Source organism: Periplaneta americana, chromosome 5 (assembly GCF_040183065.1).
Source record: "Periplaneta americana isolate PAMFEO1 chromosome 5, P.americana_PAMFEO1_priV1, whole genome shotgun sequence".
Lineage (NCBI taxonomy): Eukaryota > Metazoa > Arthropoda > Insecta > Blattodea > Blattidae > Periplaneta > Periplaneta americana.
This window is the reverse complement of record NC_091121.1, coordinates 10,152,641-10,169,802: the sequence shown is the minus strand read 5'-3', so window position 1 is coordinate 10,169,802 and position 17,162 is coordinate 10,152,641. Positions and strand designations below refer to the sequence as shown.

General features: G+C 38.6%; 1 protein-coding gene across 1 annotated transcript in view; it reads left to right on the top strand.

Annotated features, from left to right (window-relative positions):
- Nucleotides 1-17,162, top strand: part of nkd (naked cuticle) — a 787,886-nt gene that overhangs the window by 754,019 nt on the left and 16,705 nt on the right. Inside the window, exon 5 of the mRNA XM_069827151.1 lies at nt 15,206-15,319. Coding sequence (XP_069683252.1) covers nt 15,206-15,319 — 114 coding nt within the window. The remainder of the gene's footprint in view (nt 1-15,205; nt 15,320-17,162) is intronic.

The window sequence follows — 17,162 nt, the reverse complement described above, 5'->3', positions numbered from 1 at the left end:
GCCAAAATGGCGGACGATTATATTAAGTATTTATCGAGCCTTAGGAAATGTTTAACGTCTTCATCAGCGAATCACAAGACGCACACGTTTAAATTTAGCCGACCTGTAAAGTGATTGGCTGCCGGAAATTAGAGCGACGGGACTATACAAGTTATCCGCATATGAGCCACGAAAATGTAATGGAACATAATAGTAATATGCGTTACAAGAGCGGTATGTTGAAGTTTTCATGTTCGAGGAAAAGTTTGAAAAAGCGAAACGTAGTTGAGCTTTGTTAATTTCCGAGAATTGAAAGAAAACATACCGCTCGTGTATCGTACATTATTTTGTGCGAAGATCGTTTATTACATACCTGAAAGAGGAATTTCTAATTAGTTGCAATGAAATCTCCATCTTGATTTCTGTTCAATGACGGCAAATTTGCAAAACAAAAATATCTATCTTCAACATTGTTGCTTTAAAATGTTTTCTGTGTTTACTATACTCCAGCAGGCCGTGATATACGTCTGTCTTCCCCCCCCCCCCAGTCTATAAATGCGAACTTAAAACAAACGGTAAGGTTATGTAATGATTTATTTTTCATTTTAATATTTTAACTTTTTGCAAATATGTAAAAACAATAATTAACAGTGCAATTTAGGTGAAATTGCAGTGTTAAGTTTCCAATTTATAATTATTACTACATTGAACGTCTCTAAAAATAATATGTTAAAAGCCTAAAGCAGTAAAATCAATATGTCACTTAAGCGGTAAGAAGAGGGAAATTGTTATGTGTGTTAGGTTGGGAATACTGAATGTGGAATTTTAGACTTTCCGCGGATTGGTTTTGTGCGGAAACCAAGCAAATACGCACGATCTCGCACAAAAAAAATATTCAACATCGATTATTATTACCTCGGCTTGGAGAAAGCACTCGTCTGCTCGTCTGTAACGAGCGAAAAAAAAAATCGGATTTTTAAATTGGGCGTCTGTAGTTCGACCATGCTGACCAGTGAAATTGTTGCCTGACTGGTGAGGCACCATAAAATGTTTATAATCCTGATTATTACTAAAGTTAGTAAACTTTTCGGTGTGAATGCCTTCATTTCTCAGTCTGAATTTACCTCGTGTTTCTGCCTGTAGTGTTTACGTTTGCACAAACGATTAGGGAAAACACGGGAATTTTACTGGAAGCAAGTAAAGAGATAGGTTTGGAAGTAAATCCCGAAAAGACTAAGTATATGATTATGTCTCGTGACCAGAATATTGTACGAAATGGAAATATAAAAATTGGAAATTTATCTTTTGAAGAGGTGGAGAAGTTCAAATACCTGGGAACAACAGTTACAAATATAAATGATACTCGGGAGGAAATTAAACACAGATTAAATATGGGAAATGCGTGTTATTATTCGGTTGAGAAACTTTTATTATCCAGTCTGCTGTCAAAAAATCTGAAAGTTAGAATTTATAAAACAGTTATATTACCGGTTGTTCTGTATGGTTGTGAAACTTGGACTCTCACTTTGAGAGAGGAACATAGGTTAAGGGTGTTTGAGAATAAGGTTCTCAGGAAAATATTTGGGGCTAAGAGGGATGAAGTTAAGGAGAATGGAGAAAGTTACACAACGCAGAACTGCACGCATTGTATTCTTACTTACTTTACTTTTGTGGGCTTCTCCACTCTTCAGCGGTTGCCCTGGATTCCCTTCCGCCATCCTTCTCGATCCCGCCAATCCTCCTGCATATGTCGGTCCTTCATCATTTGCACGACACCGGCTTTCCATGTTTTTCTTGGTCTCGCACGCTTCCTCCTTCCCCGAAGTGACCATTCCAGAATAATCTTTGGCCATCTTTCTTCTTTCATCCTTTTTACGTGGCCATACCATTGAAGGGTTCGCCTCTCGATTCTTTCAATTACCGACTCTTCCATCTCCATCATTTGTCTCACATCCTCATTCCTTCTCCTTTCGAAATCTGGATACTCTAGCAGCTCTTCTTATTCCCTCCATCTCCGTCGCTTGTATCTTACATTTCTGACGTTCAACAAGTGCCCATCTCTCTGCCCCGTATGTTAGTATAGATTCAACTATAGTTTGTAGAATCGCATTGTATTCTTCACCTGACATAATTAGGAACATTAAATCCTGACGTTTGAGATGGGCAGGGCATGTAGCACGTATGGGCGAATCCAGAAATGCATATAGAGTGTTAGTTGGGAGGCCGGAGGGAAAAAGACCTTTAGGGAGGCCGAGACGTAGATGGGAAGCTAATATTAAAATGGATTTGAGGGAGGTGGGATAAGATGATAGAGACTGGATTAATCTTGCTCAGGATAGGGACCAATGGCGGGCTTATTTGAGGGCGGCAATGAACCTCCGGATTCCTTAAAAGCCAGTATCTGGTCTTGAAGAAAGCACTCGTCTGCTCGTTTGTAACGAGCGAAAAAAAAAAATCAGATTTTTAAATTGGGCGTCTGTAGTTTGACCATGCTGATTACCAGGCTTCGAGACTTTGGACCCGATACATCAAGTTTACTGTGCATGCACTATAGGTTGTTGACTCGCTGCAGGTAGACAGAGATGTGTTGAGGTAACAACGTTGTTATTTAGAGTAGAGTACAGTAGTATGGGGAAACACACATATGTACATTCTGAAAATAAATATACATTACACAATGACAATGTCAAAAGAATGTGAAAATCATTTATTCTCCTGCCTTTTATAAGCATTTGTGTTTAATTATACACAGTGTTAATGGTGGAAATAAGCCTGTAGCAATTTTAATTTCTTCATTTATCCTTTTGGTCGTATTTAGGAAGTGCAGTTACAGTACCGAATTGCAATGTACTACAAGATACATTCTCAGTGTCTCAAACGTAAATCTTTTTCGGTTATCTGCCAAAGTTTGTACTGTAGAAAGCTGCGCTCTACGTGGCATGACGTGATAGGAGCAAAACGAAAAAACCTGACATCATTGCAGTCTCTAAGAGACAGTCCTTTATTCTCGGGTGACTCTTGTCCACCAATTTGCTGTTTATGTTACACAATGTTCCATATCCGTTATTTTTACTTAAAATTGATTTCCACTTCTGTTTTACACGTTCAGTAACCGGTGTATTTGATGTCTAATTAATTCTCTGAATCATTTTCTAAATTAATTTGAGGGCTTCCGACATCTCTTGCTCTGACTTTTCTAACCGTGTAATAGTTTCAGACACAGTTTGTATGAAAACCAAATTATTCGTCAGAACCTTCATATCCAGAGCGTTTTCCTTTGCGTATTTGTTGGCATTCATTCTACAGTACCCCCACCCACTGTACGCTTTAACACTATACTCAGTACGCCGTTATGTGGATTTCCCGGTGAACTGCTCTATCGGGTCCGAAGTCTCGAAGCCTGCTGATTATACCTTGACCAAAACTACTTCGACTTGATAGTTTACAGAGAAGGGGGAGCAGTGTTGTCATGTTGTCCATCTTTCGTATAAGCGAGCGCGCTGCCGATAGAGGGCAGTATGAACGGCTGACATGAACACATACATTTCTAACCATTTGTTTAACACTAGGCATTAAAATTTGTGTACATTATTTTTATTAGTCTATTATCTATTATTATTATTATTATTAGTAGTAGTAGTAGTAGTAGTAGTAGTAGTAGTAGTAGTAGTAGTAGTAGTAGTAGTATAAAGCGTCGAAAGGACTGTAAGCTGTAAAAACAGGTTTAAATTTAATACGAAGCCTCTACTTTTATGAACGTCGGTATTCTTTTATGTAATATTGTTAAGAAAGACGTTGAAAAAATTGTAAACTATAAATAGCCTATATTTATTATTAAAAATCTGCACGGCCTTTCTCTCTTCCAATGTCGATAACGGTGCTCTTATTAATTTTAAGACAAGCAGCAGTTCTCATTACGACTTGCGCCAAAGATAAAAGAGGACCGCCATTATCTTTTTCCCTCTCAAAATACTCTCTTACATAACACACCATCTCTCACGCTTGACTCTTTAACGGGGCACCTTCTACAATATTCTTTGTTCTCCGCCTGACTTTCCTTCCTTCCGACATTGCACAAATCACCTGTTTAGAAATTCTTGTAGAAACTAGAAAACACACACTAACCACACACTCCACTAACGACAACGAAGATAATACGTGTAATAAAATTCAAACACAATAATTATCGATATACTAAAACAATAATATAACTAATTAATATTTTTAATTCACACAAAGCACGCGCTAACCAGCCAACTCAAAGTCATTCCGGGCCGTGGTATGCACGTGCAACTTGTAAACATAGACACGGCAACACCGTCCCGTTACCATGGTTACGCGTCTCTCGTGATTGGTTGATTTGAATGGTTGCCATGGTAACATGCTAAAGGCGCCATATGTAAGGTCGGAAGTTGTTTTGGACAGACCATAGTGATCCACCATAAAATGTTTATAATCCTGATTATTACTAAAGTTGGTAAACTTTTCGGTGTGAATGCCTTCATTCCTCAATCTGAATTTCTCTCGTGTTTCTGCCTGTAGTGTTTACGTCTGCAGCGGTACGCTGTACGGGTTGCATATCGTAATTGCTATTACCTGGGGGCTGCCGCTTTTTATGGCATTGGCTTTATCCGCGCAGAGCGCTGCAGTCAGATATGGCAGGCAAACAGCTGTCGGCCGACCAAGCGAGCGCCGCTCCATTCATGTGCGGCCGGTCGGCCGGCATCTCCCGCACCGACCCCGCGATTGCGTCATTCGCTGGCCTTGAATTGGCGGCACGGAGCAATTGTAGATACAAGGCCGTCGACTTTTATAAATTTTGAAAGGGGTCCGAGGAAGAGGGGAACATCTTACTCCCACATTCTGTAAACAAACTGTGGATATTGTTTCAGTAGCACGGCGTTGAACGCTGGCGTCCTCCAGCTCGGCGAACATTCCATTCCATCTTCCTGTGCTCGATTTCTGTTCCCAAGGGGGGACTACGCTTCAGGACGTCTTAATCATACTCCCATGGAGTTTGAACCCGGGACCTCCGGATTACGAGCCGCAAACGCTACCGTCTGAGCCACCTCGCTCGGTTAAATGTCATGTTCTGCATTGCAGAAAGAGAATAATAATAATAATAATAATAATAATAATAATAATAATAATAATAATAATAATACATACTAGGTTCAAAAAGTTCCCGGAATTTGCTAGTATCATAGAAACAACGTACCTTAAACACTATTCTACAGCATTCCCTTCAAAATAGTTGCCTTCCAGAACAACACATTTTTGCCAACGCGTGTAGAGTTCCTGGAAGCAGGCCTGGAAGCCATTTTGTGAAACCCGTCTTGGTGCTCTCGTCGCGTTTGCGATAACCTCTTCAGCATTGAATCTCCGTCCTTTCAGATGACTTTTCAGACGGGGAAACAGAAAGTAATCAGGGGGTGAGAGATCAGGAGAGTATGGTGGGTGATCCAAAGCAGTTATGTTGTGCCTGGCAAGAAAATTCTTTACAATAATTGGGCGATGAGCAGGTGCATTGTCATGCATAAGGAATCAGTTGTTTTCTACCCACTTTTCTGGACGTTTCCTTCTCACTGTGTCCCGGAGGCGACGGAGGATTTCTACGTACAATTCTTTCGTTACAGTACGATCTTCTGGAATGAACTCATGGTGGATGAGACCCTGAGAGTCGAAGAAAACTTCCAACATAACTTTGCCTTTGGAAGTGTCCCTAGGAAATTTTTGCTTCCGAGGAGATGTTTTCGATTTCCACTCAGATGACTGTCGTTTAGGGACTGGGTCGTACAAGTGGCACCAAGTTTCATCACCAGCAATAATTTTGTTTAAGAAATCACCATCTTCATCAGCCATACTGATCATGTCCCCAGCAAGAGTCATTCTTGTTTCTTTCTGTTCTGCCGACAACATTTTCGGAACTAACTACACGTAATGCATGTTGAGGTGCTTGTGAAGAACATTGTGTACACCTCCGACTGATATTCCGACCTCTGCTGCTATCTCTTTTATGGTTTTACGTCGGTCGTCCCTCACAACATTACGCACACGCTGAGCGATTGCTTCATTTGTTGCAGTTGTTGGTCGGCCGCTGCGTACGTATCGCGGCCACCAGAAAAGCGTTTATGCCAGCATACACTTGAGTTTTTCATTGCTGCTTCGCCATATGCTTCTTCCAACAATCTTAATATCTCTGCAGGAGTTTTGTGTAACAAAACACAGAACTTGATGTTTGTACTTTGCTCTGTGGACATAATTACAAAATGCGACGAACAAGCAAAACACTATGATAAACAATTGCCTACAACTCAAAACCAACAATCTCCATTATCAACAAACTTTAAGGAAATGACATCATGAATGTTACCAACAAAACAAATGTATAATATCCCTTGTTATATATTAATACGAAAAATGGTAGTAAAATTCCGGGAACTTTTTGAACCCAGTAGTAATAATAATACCACAGTCTAGTACAGAGATGGGCATCGAGCCTCACTTGAGAATTTGTGCCTCACTGACCTTCACAGAGCTTATCGCTTTGAGTGACATCATCTTCACAGTCCCCGTTCCTCCCTCACGTAGCTCCTAGGCATGGACAGGTTCTACATAATTTTCATAAGCAATATCAGTGGTGGCATAATGGCATTATCAAAGCAGTGTGTACGCGTTAGAAAACGATTATTTCATGAGAAATGGGAGGAAGAGTTTTTTTTGCTGTTTAGAAGGGGAGAACATACGATGTATGTTATGCTCGAAAATCCTATTAGGCATTAATAAATTTAATATACGACGACATTACTCCTTATGTCATAAAAAAACATGCTGAATTAGAAGGTAAGACAAATTAAATGTTATTTTTCGTACTATTCCGAAGAAAATGTATGATCTTAACAGTTGCATAGTATACTAAATACGACATTATACCTTAAACACGCTGCATTAAAAGGTACGAGGGATTAAATGTTGTTTGTACGTATTATTTCCAAAAGAAATTTATAAAAAAAATATCAAATGTGCGTAGAAAACGAAATATGATTTTCTGAAATTATTTTAGGTCGAGAACGTGCAAATCTGTTAAGTAATCTTGGTAAACGCTAGAATATTCAAGAAAATAAACGCAGACAACGTGACAGAATATTATTGGCTAGTTTCGCAATTCCTCGCCTGTGATTTAAATCAATTCAATGATGGAGAAATAGTAAAGAGGTTTATGATTAAAGCTGCCGAATTAATTTGCCAAATTGGATAAAAGTTTTCGAGTCTCTCACGTTAACCAAGCGCTTTCCTAATAATTCGCCACTGACCGCCTTAGCGATTACGATAAGGTGACGCAGGTCACAGCAGTTTATATTTCCCATCCTACTCTGCAGTCTCCTCTTCTAGTAAACAAACTATTTCAAATCGAGTGCCTCACGTAACCGAAAATTGTGCCCATTTATGGTCTAGTATATACAGTCACGAAGCTTGAGTTGATGAGGTTGCTAGGAACAATAGACTGTGCAGGTACTATTTCGTATTGTCTGTAATGAGGCGATAGTAGCGATCCTAGTGGTTAGCAACTATCTATGGTTGCATATGTATTACATATTGAGCTTCGTGACTGTATATACTAGACTGTGATATTACCTTCTGTAAATATTTTACTTTTATGTGGGCAATTTATAGCAACATCTACATGTGATTCTGGATATTTTTAACGTTGGTCACAGAGTTCGCGATATCCACAAGAATAAAGACTTCAGTTATTTTATAGGCCTAAATTTGTTAGCGGTACAGCTTAAAAATCTCCAGAATTTTCACGGTGTGCTTTGAAATACATTTATGCTACAACATACATTGTAATCGGTACGATATTTCTATTTTTATTTGTCGCACTGTACCGATTATAGAAACATCCAACGTTCCGGAGCTACATACAGGCCAAGAGGGTATGTAGTGCTCTTGATACAGGCTTCATCCAAAGTCAAGGTAAAGGAACCCATTTGTAGAATCTCTTGCGAAGAGCTGTTCTCCAGATATATTTAATGATCTGGAAGAAATGTAATTTTATCACTGCAATTATGATTTATTTCCTTTAAAAATCAATTATCTGGATTGCTTAGTGCTAACACGGACAATGTAACAATCCGTAATATAGAAGCTTGCTCCACAAATCTCTGTCCGCGACCAGTTGGTCCTGTACTCATTTGAAGTTTCATTTCTTCGCCTTTGTCGGCAAGAAAATGTCTGGAGGACACTTGGTGAAACAATGACCCAAAGGCTAGGCATTCTAGAGAAAGACAAACCTCCTGTTTACTAACCAGTGTTTAGCGCTTTTTTTTTCCGTGTTGAATGTGAGGAAAGCTTTTATTTAATACGTTGGTGAAATATATTGTTGCTGAAATAATAATAATAATAATAATAATAATAATAATAATAATAATAATATGGATAGAGTCGGCTGAGGCTCTTGCTTGCTGATCCGGAGTTGCACTGGAACGTGGGTTCGATTCCCGTTTGGGCTGATTACATAGTATTAGTATTTATTTATTTAACCTGGTAGAGATAAGGCCGTCAGGCCTTCTCTGCCCCTCTACCAGGAAATTCCAACTATAATATGAAGAATAAAATTACAATTAGTATTAAATTTACAATTACAATTAGTATTAAATTTACAATTACAATAAAAATCAAAGTACGAAAAGATTATCTGACTAATGAAAGCTAGATAATTTATCATAGAAAAACAAAGAATATTTTATATTTACTGAATTACAAATTAAACCTAGAATAACAAAATTGTATAGTGATGAAATTACTGGATATTGAAATATTTTCTGATAGATTAAGGAAACTATTTACAAGAAATCAATTACTGACCAAGTGCCTCGTTAGTTTGCGTTTGAATTAATAATATAATAGTAATAAAATAGTAATAAAAAACACAGTGTAACTACACGTGTGGCTCACGACAAAAAGAACTTGGATGTGAGATCAAACTGCACACGCGCGGACTTGATTAATAAAAACCTAAACTAACTAAACCTAATCTTCGTATATGCAAGATTTGTAACCGGAGTATGAACAGAACTTCTTGATTTAATCTGGAAAGTGCACGTGGAAATAAATCCAGCTAAGCATCACGTTGGCACTGCATGAGAAGTCCGAGCATGCGCAGTTTGATCTCTTATTCAAGTTCTTCCTGTCGGGAGCCCTTCCTGTAGCCTAATAACAGGTCTATAATTAAGTAAATAAAAATATTATAACTCACCAAATCTAATACAAAAAATCTGAACTGTAAAGTCTCAGATGGCTTTTGGTGATCTTTAAAGAACAGCAGTGCAATCTTTTAGCTTGAAAAGTGGATCATATTACAGCAACTCCTCCGAGATCCTCGTCACTTATTCTGAAATTTTTCTCAGTTTATCTATTTCAGCATTATTTTATTCGCGTCTAAATTTCCCATGTTTTTTTACATGTTTTCTTTTTCCCCCTCTTTTCCCCCCACAAGTCAAAATTTTTGCTTATTTTTCCCTCGTCTGTGGGAAATTTCCCACAATCTGGCAACACACACTACATACATTTCTGGATTCACCCATACTTGCTACATGCCCTGTCCATCTCAAACATCTGGATTTAATGTTCTTAATTATGTTAGGTGAAGAATACAATGTGTGCAGTTCTGTGTTGTGTAAATTTCTCCATTCTGTTGTAACTTCATACATTTTAGCACCAAATATTTTCCTAAGAACCTTATTCTCAAACACCCTTAACCTCTGTTTTTCTCTCAGAGTAAAGGTAAAGGTATGCCCGTCACATGCCATGAAGGCACTTGGGGGGCATGGAGGTAGAGCCCCATGCTTTCCATGACCTCGGCACTAGAATGAGGTGGTGTGGTCGGCACCACGCTCTGACCGCCTTTTACCCCGGGAAAGACCCGGCTGAGTGAACCTCGGGGCCGTTCTGGAAGTTTGGCGACGAGAAAAATCCCGTCATCACTTGGTATCGAACCCCGGACCTTCCAGTCCGTAGTCAGCTGCTCTACCAACTGAGCTACCCGGCCGCCCTCCTCTCTCAAAGTGAGAGTCCAAATTTCACAACCATACAGAACAACCGGTAATATAACAGTTTTATAAATTTTAAGTTTGTTATTTTGAAAGCAGACTGGATGACAGAAGCTTCTCAACCGAATAATAACAGACATTTCTCATTTTATTCTGCGCTTAATTGCCTCCCGAGTATCATTTGTATTTGTTTCTGTTACTCAGTGCATTTGAATTCTCCACCTTTTCAAAGGATAAATTTCCACTTTTTATATTTCCATTTTCAAGTAACGATTATTCCGCGGTTGTCTTGTAACAAACCTGCCTCCTGAAATCCCACGATATAACCGGATAACTATATATAGTGAATATTTAGTGCAGCTTGCACGCATATTTCAGTATTTGTTTATTTTTGTATACGTAATTCTTCACACATTCGTTTGACGCAAATTTCCGCAAAATATTACATATATTGAAAAAAGTGCACGCTGTTTACATTATACCAGTCATGTTGAAGATGAGCCAATGTCAAGACAAATCCTTTGTCGGCACAACTGGCTTGGTAGTCATAGTGTTTAAATCCATTTTCTGCTGCTTTCTAATCGCGCGTATCGATAAGTTTTCGTTGAACTATGAGACTAGACGAAACTAGAGCAAGGTCGGTGGCATGATGTGCTGAGCGGATAGTATAACATTTCGTTGTGAACCCACAAGTGTGGGTCAAGTGTTAACGCCAACGTAGGGTCAATTAAAGCTTTATGGTTGCTTGAATACACAGAGTGTTTGCATTTCCCTTTTTTGTGGGAGCGGAGTCTTTTATGTTCCTTTTTTTTCTTCTTCTGATCCACTTCCATACTGGCCGTCACGTCCCGTTCCCCCTCCCTGTTTACTTGACCCCAAGTGACCACCAATGAATGGAATGCTACTAGCGTTCTTATTTTTGCCGCCGACACTCCCGATAAACTTTTCCAGGAACTGTCAGAGATTTTCTGATCGCAAAATGAATAAAAAACGTCAAAATAAACAAAGAATTGAGAGTAATCAGTCCAAACAATACGTGGAAGAACTCTACATACTCTATTTCTTAGGCCGCGGCGTACTGTAAAGAAAACACTTAACGTATTGTCCATATTTGTTATATTCTTACTTAAGGCTTTTAAGGAACCCGAAGGTTCATTGCCGCCCTCACATAAGCCCGCCATCGGTCCCTATCCTGAGCAAGATTAATCCAGTCTCTACAATCATATCCCACCTCCCTCAAATCCATTTTAATACTATCCTCCCATCTACGTCTCGGCCTCCCCAAAGGTCTTTTTCCCTCCGGCTTCCCAGCTAACACTCTATATGCATTTCTGCATTCGCCCATAATGTGCTACATGCCCTGCCCATCTCAAGCGTCTGGATTTAATGTTCCTAATTATGTTAGGTGAAGAATACAATGCATGCAGTTCTGTGTTGTGTAACTTTCTCCATTCTCCTGTAATTTCATCCCTCTTAGCACCAATTATTCTCCTAAGGATCTTATTTTCAAACACCCTTAACCTCTATTCCTCTCTCAAAGTGAGAGTCTAAGTTTCACAGCCATACAGAACAACCGGTAATATAACTGTTTTATAAATTCTAACTTTCAGCTTTTTTGACAGCAAACTGGATGATAAAAGCTTCTCAACCGAATAATAACAAGCATTTCCCATATTTATTCTGCGTTTAATTTCTCCCCGAGTGTCATTCATATTTGTTACTGATGCTCCAAGATATTTGAATTTTTCTACTTCAAAGGATAAATTTCCAATTTTTATATTTCCATTTCGTACAATATTCTGGTCACGAAACATAATCATACAGGTCTACCACAAGCACAGAACAACAAAACAAAGAGCACAGAATAATAAAGAATAAATAATATTGCTGTAGCCGTATCTTTGATCAAAATATATCGTGGTAATCGATCAGGCTCAGTTGTATTATCGATACTTAGCGCGGCATACTAGAGCACACTATCGGATGGAATATAGAATCTAAAATATTCTGTTACTTTTCGTAATAACATAATGACGAAACTATAGTCCCGTCGCTCTAATTTCCGGCAGCCAATCGCGTTGCAGGTCGGCTACATTTAAACGTGTGCGTCTTGTGATTCGCTTATGAAGACGTTATTCATTTCTTAAGGCTCGATAAATACTTAATATAATCGCCCGCCATTTTGTCTCTTTCGTTGGCGTTCGCAGAAAGCACATGAAGACGTTATTTGCCGCTCAATTATTTGCTGAATTACAATGCGTTTGATTTATTATCATAGGAGCTACGACATGATAATGTTTAACGGTGTGGCAAATAGATTCCTCGTATGGTAGCTCGGCAACGAAATAACAAAAATGGCGAACTATACTACCTACCTAGACTTCATAGAGCCTTCACTTCTTAAGACGTAAGCAAAGAGGAGGAATCACGCCGGGAATAACAGCGTCGCGACTATACAGTATGACGTCCTATAACAGTTACATTGTTATACACGAGGTATATAGCTATTATTATTAGTCAGGAAGTTGCACACGATTTTTAAACGAACTATTCACTGTATAATTATAAGGCTGTTATACGTCTGTATAAGAGTTTTTATTAATAAGACCGATAGTATACACACTTCTAACGCAGTGTAGAGTCTTCGTTGACGCGACAGCAGATTCGCTTGTCTATCCTATTCCGAGCTTTGCTAAATAATAAATACTTGATTGCTGCACGGACTTTGTAAACAAGCATTTTTTGTTAGGTGTTTCCGCTTTTCAACTGTTGCCTCTAATGCTATTTCCTCTCGATAGAGAGGAGAACACTCATCCACAATGTTATTTTGATTGTCATGAAAGGAATACCAAAGGCGCAAGGAAATTTTGTATCGCTTTTCTTGAGAAGTTCAACTCAAATATTTTTGTCACTGATGTTGATAGCACATTTAGGCCCAGTTGTATAAAACTCCCAGACTAAAGATCAACTTTGATCGAAGTTCGGAAAGTGAACTGAGTTCAGACACTTCTTCTATTGTATAATACTTTTCTGCGATCAAATTACCTTGGTTCAAATGCAATCCAAGTTCACGTGAAAAGGATTTGGCAATATCGCATAAACAGGTGAAGTATGTAATGCGCGGGTCATGTTGTACAGGTTTGTTCAGTGTTGCCAATTTAGCGACTTTAACTCATTTTCAACGACAATTTCTTTTAACGTTTATATGGCTTAAATAGGGATTTAGCGACCTTTTTAGCACCCCATAGTGACAAAATTTAATCTTTCTTTGTTGATAATGAGAAATCTAGCGACTTTCCAATTACTTTTTGGCGACTTTCCGTACACTCTGTTGGAGACACTGGTTTGTTTTGTGCATTGTAAATAATGGCGGACAATAAGAAGAAGGTTGACCGTTCTCCAAATTGTTATCATTTTATGGTGTTTGATACTGCTAAACATAATAAAGCTTTATAAAACGACAATTTTCGTTTAGTAATACAGTTAATTGAAAATTTATGAATGTACCTATAATATCCATTAATAATTAATGGTTGTTATAAACATAATATAATTATAGGTTGTGTTATTTGACACTGCTGAACATGATAAAGCCTTATAAAATATAAGGATGTTTGTGTATTAATGCAAGAGATTGAAGAAAAAAAAATATATATATGTACATATATCTATTAATATTAATAATAATGGTTAGTCTTTTTGCACAATCTGTCACTTGTATATTTAAAACAGAAAAGAAATAACTGAACTTGGATCATCTAACTTAATCGGAGAAATTTCTTCAGTCAAAGTTGACTTTAGTTTGAGACAAATTAATCTCAGATTAGACTTTATACAACACAAAATTCCAAGTTCATCTAGAACGAGGATCAATTTAACCTCTGACCTAAGATTAAATGGTTTATACAATCGGCCCTTAGTATTTTGTACAGCTAATTATTATGTTGAGTAATTTCCACATCGACAGAAAATATGTAAATCAAAATCAGGAAAGTTCGAAAGAATCACCCTGTAGGCTATAATTTCGTATGTCATCTTTTCAGCTTCAGCAGAAAAGTATGGCAACTGGATATCATCCACAGTCACAGTCTTTTCTGTGAAAATTCACACGAGCAAATTGAGCGAACTGTAACTTCAAAATTAGGAGTAAAGGCTGGTTCACAATAAACCGGAAACGAGAATCGGAACGAAAACGAAAACGGTAAAATTGTTAAAATGTATACATTTAAATGTGAGCATTCACAATTAACGAAAAGCTTGCCGAAGCCCGAGATAGGGAACGGAGAGTTGCCCAAGTTTCAACTTTGGCGTTCACGTTTCCGATCACAGCCCACTAGATTCATTCTATTGCCATCTAAAAGCTATTTTGTCGTCGTATATTTTGTAGCAAGAAGACCGTGACATAACCTATGCATTATTTTGTTCTGTGCTGTGCATCATGGAGCAAGTTTTATTTGATGAGATTCTAATATTGAAATCCTCACGTTTACGATAAGCGGCGAGCCTCGTATAAAGATGAGAAAATGAAGGATAATACGTGGCTTTCAATAGCTGCATCTTTGAACACCTATCGGAAGTGAATCATATTTTATTACTGTATTGGTTGTATTACACACTACATATTCATGTTTCAATTCAATAACTACTGTTGTGTTCATTTTTGTTCTATTACAAATGTGTCTTCTCTAATTATTTTACGTTATGGTAGACTTAAAATAGGTTGTGATAATAAAGATGCATGGGCATATTTATAGTACCGTACCTAATGAAATGTTTCAGTTGAAATTTCGAAGTTGGTTAACCTGTGTTTATGTTGGCTGCCCTGTACTCATGAGAGAACGCCATTGGTCAATTATACACAAATAACATCAGAATGCGTAATATCGACTTCACATATCGTTATTGACATACACATCGATATGCATAGTCGTCTACGTTCTCTGTTTATTGTGAATCAAACATTTTCATATTCACGTCTTCTGCTTCTCGTTTTCATTCTGGTTCTCGTTCCCGTTTTATTGTGAACCAGCCTTAACATTTTGACTGTACAGCACGCTGAATGTTTCACAAAATGTCTGTTAGTCGTTTTTTATGTATATTACTTAACCGTGTAACATCAGAGTGTCCCGTACTCGATGGGAAGTGTAAAATGCTGGTTTCCACTTCTGTTACAGGAGTTCGAGTGTGACTTGTCTGTGGAGGGCGGCGTTGACCTCGGAGGTCAGGAGCGTCAGGAATTTTCTTTCACCCTGTATGACTTCGATGGACATGGGAAGATTACAAAAGACGTAAGTTTCGTAGAAATTAATTTTAGCCTTTAGTTGGAGTTGGGCTAACCGGATGTACTGTAGCCTACTTTGCTATCACCCTATTATCGCAATCGTCAGATACGAAGACTGCCCACTTATATCGCTTCTGCGCATGTGCGATCAAGTGACATTTTGAACGACTCAACTTAATCTAGTTTTGGGCGGTGAAGTAGTTACATCAGTAGTATGTTGCACTTTATTTATTTCTATACTTTTTTAATACTTGTAACACAATCCTTTCAAGCAAAGCCAACGTAAGTTTATTAGACGCCCTTGCATATAGAACCCCTCTCTACTTTAAGAGCTACATACATACATACATACATACATACATACATACATACATACATACATACATACATACATACATACATACATACATACATACATACATACATACATACATACATACATACACAGCCACCGGCGTGGCTCAGTCGATTAAGGCGCTTGCCTGCCGGCCTGAAGTTCATTCGGGCTCGGGTTCGATCCCCGCTTGGGCTGATTACCTGGTTTGGTTTTTTCCGAGGTTTTCCCCAACCGTAATGTGAATGCAAGGTAATCTATGGCGAATCCTCGGCCTCATCTCGCCATCACCAATCTCATCGACGCTATATAACCTAGTAGTTGATACAGCGTCGTTAAATAAACAACTAAAATTTAAAAAATAAAATAAAAAATATGTACATACAGTCCACGCTTGTGGAGTAGCGGTTAGCGCGTCTGGCCGCGAAACCAGGTGGCCCGGGTTCGAATCCCAATCGAGGCAAGTTGCCCGGTTGAGGTCTTTTCCCTCAACCCAATATGAACAAATGCTGGGTAACTATCGGTGCTGGACCCCGGACTCATTTCACCGGCATTATCATCTTCATTTCATTCAGTGGCTAAATAACCTGAGATGTTCGTACAGCGGCGTAAAATAACCTACCTACTTAAAATGCATGCATACATACATACATACAGCCACCGGCGCCGTAGCTCTGTCGGCTAAAGCGCTTGCCTACCGATTCGGAGTTGCGTTCGGGCGCGGGTTCGATTCCCGCTTGGGCTGATTACCTGGTTGGGTTTTTTCCGAGGTTTTTCCCAACCGTAAGGCAAATGTCAGGTAATCTATGGCGAATCCTCGGCCTCAACTCGCCAAATACCATCACGCGATCACCAATCCCATCGACGCTAAATAACCTCGTAGTTGATACAGCGTCGTTAAATAACCAAGTTAAAAAGTACATACCTACAGAGTGAATCGTAAGTAATGTCAGGAGGTTATTCTTTGAGATATTTTAAACAAAAAAGCTTAATACAATTTTGCTCCTTTTTGCTTCCTTTCCGAGATAAAAATTGTTTTATATGAAACATTTCCTAGCGTGTTATAGATTTATTAATTTGTCATACAGAATGATATATGTAATATTGACAATTAATATTAGAGGAGAAAAATTCACTCCGGCGCCGGGGATCGAATTTTTCTCCTCAAATATTAATTGTCAGTATTACACATTATTCTGTATGACAAATTAATATTAATATATAATATTCTCATAGCTAGCAGTGCATATGTCTGTACAGATTACTGTGCACGTAACTGCGGAATCCCGGCCAACAAGTCACTCAGCTAAGTGCGCTCCTAGTATAATGGCAGTTGACATTGGACATAATATATGTCAACATCTGTGCCTAACATGGAGTCAGGCCATAAAGGGAAACAGTGAAGGAGGAGAATTCGATCCGGTGCTGTGGATTGAATTCGGCGTAGCTCAGTGGTCAGAGCGCTTGGTGCGTAGAACCAAGCACCCGGGTTGATCCCCGGCGCCGGAGCGAATGT